General features: G+C 37.9%; 1 protein-coding gene across 1 annotated transcript; it reads left to right on the forward strand.

Moving 5' to 3' along the window:
• The first annotated feature begins 887 nt into the window (after positions 1–887).
• On the forward strand, positions 888–1,850 carry LOC145131324 (uncharacterized). Its single transcript, XM_079066032.1, has 2 exons — positions 888–1,248; positions 1,351–1,850. Exons 1-2 carry the CDS (start codon positions 888–890, stop codon positions 1,848–1,850), a joined length of 861 nt encoding a protein of 286 aa, XP_078922158.1.
• Positions 1,851–10,132: the final 8,282 nt, after the last annotated feature.

Consider the following 10,132-nt stretch of genomic DNA (forward strand, 5'->3'; position numbering starts at 1 on the left):
AAGCATCCTATATCAAAGCATCATTTGAATCACCTACAAAAGGTGAGTTCATACCCCCGTATTTTCATAGTTTTTACTGTTTTAGGGGGGGGGGGGGGATACAAGTCTAACACAAAGATTTTGTGTTACAATACAAAAGATTTCAATAAACTTCTCAAAATGGATTTCAGTTATCATCAATTCAATTGATTTTCAAAGATTGTGTTAAAATGACATTAAGTCACCAAAAGTATTTCAAAATATTAAATTTCTTTTAAATGTTTTATAAACTTATTTTTTTCCCAGAAATCATATATATATATATATATATATATATATATACATATATATATATATATATATATATATATATATATATATATATATATATTTATATAAATAAAATTTAAAAGGCTTAGGACTGATAACCCACTTTGGTTCCTTTTCCTTGTTTGGATGTGGGACTATAAGTATCGGTTATTTGTCCGAGTGTCATTTAAATTTTACTTATATATATTTGTATATGTATATAAGTATAAAAGCTATTTTATTCAATTCAAATACCCTTTGTGACATGTTGAGCAAGGGGTTGGATTCATGAATACTCGGTATCAATTCAGAAAGTACATATAAATTATAATAGGGATAATTTATGATTCATAGAACATTAATGCACGATTCAAGTATACTAAACTACATTGTTTTACAAGAACAAAGGTTTGATTCAAAATTAAACAAGAGTATACATCATTCATATACATGTTAAGAATACTAATTCAAGAACATACTGTCAATCATTTATTTCAGAATGATTCGGTTTTCAGAACTATTATACATGTAACGTTGCAGTAGGCACTATATGGAGACGTCTGGTTTCCAAGGTTGCCATGAAAGGTGTGGGTAAATAAATGGCCAAGTACCTTAATGATTTTCAGTTTGGGGTTGGTCTATCTGGCGGTGCTGAGGCTGTGTTACACAGTGCCAATAGGGTGTTGAGTGAACACCATGCCGATGGGTCTCTTGTAATGCTGACTGTGGATTTTTCGAATGCTTTTAACCTGGTGGATCGATCAGCATTGCTCCACGAGGTTAAGAAGATGTTCCCTTCCATTTCTTTATGGGTGAATTTCTTGTACGGGAAAGCAGCGAGACTTTATATCAGAGACCAACATATATGGTCTGCCACCGAGGTGCAGCAAGGTGACCCCTTGGGCCCTCTTCTTTTTGCCCTCGTTTTGCACCCGCTTGTGTACAAGATTAGATACAATTGTAAGCTCGTTCTCCATGCTTAGTATCTAGATGATGGGACTGTCATTGGGGATTCACAGGAGGTGGCTAGAGTGTTGAACATAATTCGGTTGCATGGTCCAGGTTTGGGTCTTGAGTTGAACATCAAGAAAACGGAGATTTTTTGGCCCTCATGTGGTGGTAGGAAGCTTCGTGCCGATTTATTCCCAACGGATATAGGGAGACCTTCTTTGGGGGTGAAGCTTCTTGGGGGGGATGTTAGCAGAGACGCGGGGTTTATTAGCGGGCTGGCCATGAAGAGAGCGGTCAATGCTGTTGATTTGATGAGCCTTCTTCCACAAGTATGTGACCCGCAGTGTGAGCTCCTTTTGCTTCGATCATGTATGGGCATTGCAAAACTTATCTTTGGTTTAAGGACATGCCAGCCGGTACACATAGAAGAGGCAGCGTTATTCTTTGACAAAGGATTGCGCAGGTCTATCGAGGATATGGTGGTATGTGGAGGCCCCTTCTTTGGAGACATTCAGTGGCGCTTGGCTTCCTTACCTATTCGTTTCGGTGGTTTGGGTTTGTACTCGGCCTACGAGGTTTCCTCCTATGCATTTGTAGCCTCGAGGGCCTAATCTTGGGCATTACAAGACCACATCTTACGTGACAGTGGCATATGTGGTATGGACTCGGATTACCTATGTGCTATGACTCGTCTTCGTGATACGATTCCGGGATTTGACTATAGCGGTTTCACTAATAAGGACACCGCCCCCCCTAAATCCCAAAAAGCTTTGGCGTGTGCCCTTTTTAGCAAAATCATCCAAGATATGGAAATCGACTTCGACATGACTGTCAGACAGAAAGCAGTCTTTGAGTGTCTGCGGGCGCCTCATGCTCAGGATTTTCTGCTAAGTATCCCAATTGATGGTCTTGGCCAGCATATGTCTCTTGTGGAGTACCGAACTATCCTTCGTTACCGCCTCATGATTCCCATATTCCCAATTGACGAGATATGCCCAGTTTGTTGCAAGGCATGTTTGGATACCTTTGGGGAACACGCGGTTCATTGTAGAGAGCTCCCTGGTTTCAAGTATAGACATGATGTGGTTCTGGATGTTCTCTTTGATGCTTGTCGGCGTGCTGGTATTTCTGTGAAGAAAGAAGCGCCAGTGAACTTTTTGATGGACCTGCTGGATGGCAGGTCTACACTTAGACCGACTGACATTTTGGTCTTTGGATGGATAGGAGGGAAGCATGCGTGCGTGGATCTTACTGGGGTCTCTCCTCTCGTTGGTTTGGGGAGCGGGGGTTTCACAGTTGGGCATGACGCTTTAAAAGCCGCTGCGTGCAAAGTGGTAAAGCACGAGAATGCATGTATAGAAAATCAACATGTGTTTATTCCTTTTGCATTCGATACATTTGGTTTTCTCGCACCAGAGGCGGTGGAGCTCCTTAATAGAGTCCAACGGGTCATGCATTCTAATGTCATATCTCCTAGATCCACAAATGTTGTTTTCAAAAGAATTGGTTTTGCCATCCAGAAAGGGCTAGCGGCGCAGCTTGGTGCCCGTTTGCCTTCAATCGATATGTATTGAACTATAATATTGATATATTATTTATATAAGCTAAAAAAATTAGATTTCAAAAAAATAAATTTGATACAGGTGGTTTAATTCATTTAAACAATATAGTTAAAGTCCTGACATTATAACCATAATCTCTAGCCGGGGATCGAAACAATGTGTGTATAGATCTATATTGGGATTGACAACCCCGCATGCAGACTGCTAGCTACAGTCAGGCATACACGCCTACAAGTGACAGTTGTTATCAACAGCTTTCAACGCCTTCAATGCGTTGGGTCAGGCCATCTAGTCAGTATGGTTATAATAACTCATTAAAAAATTATTAACAATACGTTAATGTATAATAATTAAACATATGTACATTTTAAAAGTACTAGTTTTACAAGATACAATTTACAGTATTACATTACAGTTTACAAACAGAACGGTTTTATGAGATTAAAACTACTTTTCATATACAACAGAAAATACAGGATTTTCTAGAACAATACACATATTCAAGAAACAGAAAACATTCTTTCAAACATAAACTCTTATGCACTCACTCAACTTTATGTTGATACTCTCTTTTGAAATTACTTGTATTCTTAGGGAACCAGTAGACAGGTACTCCCCGAGCTTTTGAGAAGATGGAGCTATTTTGAGTCTTGTCTTCTTCTTTTATATAACTATTTAGTTTAAATATACAATGATGAATCACATGTAAATACTTATACTTTTTAAATACAGTGGTTGTTTGTACTTTGATTACTATTATGCATGTGTTGTGATACTACAAATGAAGTCATCCACCCCCAGACGTTTCCGCCGTCTGGTTTGGGGAGTGACATACATTTACTTCTATCAACAATGCCCTATAGCACCAGCTTGACTTTCATGCTTTAGCTAATGAAGCAGCTTTGTCAAGTAGATTTGACAAACTTGATTTGTATAAACTTTGCGAATACAATCATTTTCAAATTTACTTATATATATATATATATATATATATATATATATATATATATAAACTATTGAGAATGAATTAGATGCTAAGATATGACTTAGATACCAATACTTGCGTTATGGGATTACTTATAGTCATAATGAACTATACATTAAGCATCTTTGTACGTTGTTCTCCAAACCACGAGGTACTGTAACTCTGATGTGTAACTGTAATTAAAATCTACATGGAACCACTATCCATGTCTCTATCTCTTCATTCATAATGAGGACACACCCCATTGTAACTGAGAGCCATCTCAATCTATTTGAAAATTTAGCATATGTGTAGCACCTTTAAACATAGCTTTCATTTAATTACTCTACAGATTAGTAATATTTCTTTAGATCTTGCAAGTACTTTAGAATGTTCCTAGAAGTCACACAATGACTTATGCTCAGATTATACTGGTATCATTCGACATGCTCTAGGCATACGACGTATTTGGCCTTTATGCATAATCATGACATATATGATTTCTCTAATTGCAGAAGCATATGGAATACAATCATGTTATCTAGTTCAAAGCATTTGCACTAGGATTTTACTCGAAATCATGTCATGTGGTTTTGACAAAATAACTCTCTCAAAGTCCTTTATCTTAAGCTCTTTAAGATCCTTGACAATTAATGCAGTTTTACATAATCCTTTAAGTTGCCATGATCTATCTGTATAGATATTTATTCAAAGAGTTAGTATGCCGACTACATACAAGGCTAGGAATGTTATTGCGCTCCTACTGGCTTTGTAGAAAAAACACAAGTGTCATCTTACATTATAATCAAATCATACTATGTAATTATCTTATAAGAAAGGAGATTCTTACCTTGAGATGTTAGCTTAAATCTGAGAAGATTTTCAATCATGTATGTTTTCTCCCTTGCATACTCACTTACTCTTTATAGTAAAACTATATCGAGGAAGATTAATCAAGCCCATACTTGATAATCATACATGAATGCATCTCTATGTGTTTTATTATTTTCTGATCAACCATTGAGCAAATTCGACAACAGTTGAAAACTTGCTAGTTCCAAACCATGATGCATTTAGCTTATGGATCTTTAGCTCTTATATCTCCAAATTGCTCCCACTTAGAAAAAAGCACTTTCTAATCACTTGTCTTATGGAATGACAATTAATGGGATTAGTAGAAACTTCATTCTAAACAATCATTTAGGATAGTCTACATAAATGCAGTTAATAGATACTAGAGTGGTTACGCTTATTGTCTAACATGAGCTCATTGACTCCATATCTTTTAGATAAGGATAAACCATTTCATCCTTAGTCTAATATATGTATCTAATCCACTTGTTTGGCTGGAAATATATATTCAATATATATTTGTTGAAGTGAGCATAATTCCAAAATTTGTAAAGTAAATAGTTCTTTTAAAACAAAATACAACAGATTGCAAGGTCTATTTATATCCTCTTCAAAAACTTGTACTATCGACATTCAGCTAGTGGGTAGGTGACCGTATCCCACTGGAGAATACGAAGGCTACCTCGAAAATGAAGATATAGATTCAAGTGACCAGGTGATCCTGTGCCTCAAGAAACATACTAATGACAAGTAAGTGTTTTTGTTGGAATAAGTTGTGAATCAATTCCACAACTCCTAAATCCTATGGACCGCTGACCAAGCATAATGTCAAATCCAATGACAAAAAATCCTTTTGTAAATGTCAGTGTAGTTTCCAAAAAGATTCATCCTATGTCAAATCTAGTCAGAATCAGAAACGTAGTACTTTTTCAAAAACTCACAACACTCCAAATCTGCACAAACACCCAAGACTAGGAATAAAAGTTGACAATAGACCCGTCCCTGCAACCTCGGTCCATGCATCTTTCAAAAATTCACCAATTGCCCCAGGCTCCAAACTAGTTTGGATGCCTAAACTAACCGTGTAATTCTCAGGCTTTGTGCAAGGAGGAACAAGAAGAAGAATGGTTAATTGACAGTGCCTGCTCCTTGCACATGACCGGAAGGTTAGAATACCTTCGGGATTTCAGGCGAATATGCAATGGTGGAAATGTTACATTCGGCAACAATGCCAATGGAATCATCCGAGGTTACGGTGTTCTCACTACGGGGAACTTTTCTATACAGAAGCTTGCTTATGTAGAAAGCCTTAAACACAATCTCATCAGTGTTGGCCAACTATGTAAAGCAGGACATCGACTTGAATTTGATGATCAATTTTGCTACGTAATGACAAGTGATAGGAACATGTGTCTGATCAAATCCTGATCCGAAGGTACCCTATATCCTTTGGATGTCTCTCTGATCATTGGTAGACCGCAGTTGTGCTTCCTATCCAAAGTCGTATCCGAAGTCAGCTGGCTGTGGCACCGCAAGCTAGCTCATCTCAACTTCAGGTACATCAACAACTTGGTCACAGGAGAACTAGTCAGAGGTCTCCCTATTCTCAAATTCAGCAACGATTCTCTCTGTCCGGCTTGTGAATGTGGTAAACAGTCCAAAGCAAGTCACCCTCTGGTAATGGTTTCTTCAATTTCTGAACCACTGGAGCTATTGCACATTGATCTCTGCGGTCCATCAACCGTAGCCAGTCTCCATCACAAGAAGTACATACTGGTTATAGTAGATGACTTTACACGCTTCACATGGGTCTTGTTCCTCAGACTCAAATCAGAAACACCGCATATTTTCATCAACTTCATCAAAGAGATCGAACTTCAGATCAAGCTTCCAATAAGACGTATCCGCAGTGATAATGGAACCGAGTTCACTAATCATCTTCTCAACAGTTTCTTGGTGTCCAAGGGCATCTCTCATAACTTCTCAGCTCCCTACACACTGCAAAAAAATGGAGTAGTAGAAAGAAGGAACCGCACAGTAGTAGAAGCAGCCAGATCCATGCTCAACTTCGCACACCTTCCTCTCTACTTCTGGGCTGAAGCTGTAGCAACCGCATGCTTTGTTCAAAACCGAAGCATTGTGTGCAAACGCCTCAACAAAACACCATATGAGGGCCTTAACAACCTTAAGCCAAATGTAGGCTTCTTTCATGTCTTTGGGGTGTAGATGTTTCGTGATCAACAACCGAGATCAGCTTAACAAGTTTGCACCGAAGTCTGATGAAGGCATCTTCCTTGGTTATTCCACTAACAAGGTTGCTTATCGAGTGCTCATCAGACGAACAAGGCTGATCATTGAAAGCTTCGATGTGAAATTTGATGATTCTCACATCCGCAACGCCCCTCCATCCACTGAAACCACCGCAATCATGGAAAGCGATATTCCTCCCTCTTCAGGTCCTTTAAATCTAGTTGAAGTCAATTATGACGATCTTTTCGATCCTGTTGAAACGGCGAAACTATCCGAATTTCTTGTGTCACCCACAGCTCAACAACAACACGCTGATGTTTCTGGACCATCTCTATCCGAAGTCGCTTCTCTCAATACTTCCACCTCTCTGGTTGAGGGGGAAAGCTCTACTCCGGATCTAGCAACAACCGTCGAGGTTCCAGTACTTGATGTTGCTCAAGTTCCTATCCGGAGAGAATCATTACCATCAAACGTATCTTCGGATTCGGATGATGAACTCATAGAGAACATTGACACGAGAACCGATCCAAGGATTATCACTCTCCCATCCGCAGTCCAGGGGGAACGTTCTCAGGTTCCAGAGGAACTCCCATCAGCAGTCCGGGAGGAACCTCTCCCAACTGTTCAAGAAAACTCCATTCTCGTTCCAAACCAAGATGACTCGGCAGGATGTTCTCAAGTCCAGGGGGAACTGCCATCTTGTGACAAACCGAAATTTCTATTTTGTACAACATTTCAATTCATTAGAAGTCAAAACAATTGCTACTAATTAAAGCTTTTTGGAATAAGTTTGAGTATTTTAGGATTAACACTTTAGGAGATATCAGGAGAGGGGATACTCTAGGGTTTATTGTGCAACAATAATACCCCAAAGCTTCAAGAATTTGGAGTTTACGGCCTAAACAAGGGTGTTTACGGCCGTAAACCCTAAATGGGGGGTATATATATGACACTTAGTCATTATTTACCCTTTTTCACAAAACTCAAGATCCAAATCCATTTCTCTCTCAAGTGTCATCCAAAAGTTTTTCAAGATCATCAACTTGTAAGTGTTTCTAGCCCTTTTAAGTTGGTAAATTACTTAATCTAGTGTTTTAACACACTTCCATCCATGAAAATGTTCCGAAAGGCTAGATCTTCATGTTTCACCAAGAACACCAAGAACACACACTAGTGTTCTTGGACTTTTGGCTCATTTCAAGCCTTTATCTTGTAAGTACTTCTATCCTAGAGTATCTTAAGGCTTGTTACACTTCCATATAACAAGAAATCATCAAAGAAACACCAAGATCAAGGTGTTTATGGTCCAAGATGTTCTTGGACCGTAAACCCTAAAAAGGGTACCAAAGTGTGCCCTAGTCCCTCCTAAGCCTTGGTAACTAGCATGGATCCCTTCATTGATATGTTAAGAACTTGAAAACATCAAAATACCATAATCCATAAGGGTTTACGGCCGTAAACCCAAAGGGAAATGGTCTAAGGGCCGTAAACTCCATTTAGGAGTGAAATGGTGCCCTAATCCCTTCCATAGGCTTATACTTCAAGTGGAAACACTTCTAAGGACTTGTAAAGCTTCAAAACAACTCATGGTCAAGAAAGCTTGAGTTTACGGCCGTAAACTCATGGGTTTACGACCGTAAACTCAATGAGTTATGGTCAATAAAGCGTAAACTCATGTAAGGGTTTCCCTTGAACCCTAAGCTCAATAGCAATGTCCTACAACACTTAGATGCAATCCTTAGCACTTATAACACCTATATAAGGTGTTTAACTTGTCCTAGGATGTCTTAACTTTGTTAATTAGTTGTTTAAAGACTAATTGGATACATATATGTGTGATTATATGTTAACTAGGATCATTGTGTGTGTACAAGTCTTCACTTGACACTTAGCAATCCTATTTCTTCAGTTCATCCAAACCACTCACTACAGGTGAGTTCATAGCCCTTAATTAACCTTTTAAAAAATTTTAAATGCTTTTATGGGGGGGATACAAGTTGAACAATTATAGTTATTATATCAATCACATGTGATTAATAACTACCAAACAAGTGGATTTCTTACTTTTCAAACTGTGTTACCAAACTGTTTTACTTCAAACAGTCTTACAAACTCCTTTTCATGTCAAATACTTTTACTTAAACTCTTTTATACTTTTATATTGTCAAATGCATGTCTATATATGTATAGTTATATAAGTAATGATTAAAAGACTTAGGAAGGCTAGCTCGCCTTAATTCCTTTTCCTTGTTTGGATGTGGCTCTAGGGCATCGGTTATCCGTCCGAAGGTTGTTTAACTACTAGTTGTATATCATGTATATATATATAGTCATAAAAGTTTTTTCATTCAGTTCAATGCCTTTGGGTAGCAAGGGTATACAAACATGTTCATATACACAAACAACATTACTAGTAAGCTACCATAGGGGTAGTTTAGGAAGATACTAAAACTATTACTAGAACAATGAAACATACAAAGAGTCAGTTCATACATGATTTAATACAATACAGAGTAGATAACATACAATACTATACAGAGTAGAAAACATACAATACCATACAGAGAACGAGATAACAAACAATACCATACAGAGAGAACATACAGGCTAGATAGAAGGAGAACATACAATACAACTAGCACATTCATTACATATACATTATTACATTTATGTGAGCCACTAAACAGGGCATGGCACTACCTGCCATGACTGTTTTTGTATCCAGAATCTCCTTAATTGGTGAGCATATGAGTTTGTGTATAGATCTATACTGGATTGATTATCCTACACCATGCTGCTCGCTACAGTGGGACTTGCAAGTCTACGGGTGCCAAATGTCATTTCTTACGGCGTCTTACATCGTCGTTTTTTATTGAGTGGGTAGCAGGATACAGGCCGATCACATGGTACTTTAAATAACAACTGATTTAAAGTAGTTAGTACAGCAGTAGTTACTTAATACAACACTACAGTACTATAACATTTTCCCATTACATTTACTTTGTGATTTCACACAATAAACAATAATGTAAAAACTATATTTTTGGATAATGATAGTCGGATTTGGGAAAATACACACTCTTACAAGAGACATACACACAGACACTAGATGCCTTGGTAGAAGGCTACTTTTAGTAGAAAACATAGGGTTTTCTAGGAGAGTTCAAACGCTTACAAACTTTTACAAAAACTTATACATTACAAGACTTACAAACAATTTCATACAAACACAGACACTAATATACTTATGATCTCACCAGCTTTA

Source organism: Lactuca virosa, chromosome 1 (genome assembly GCF_052849685.1).
Source record: "Lactuca virosa cultivar CGN04683 chromosome 1, Lactuca_virosa_CGN04683_v6, whole genome shotgun sequence".
Taxonomy (NCBI): domain Eukaryota; kingdom Viridiplantae; phylum Streptophyta; class Magnoliopsida; order Asterales; family Asteraceae; genus Lactuca; species Lactuca virosa.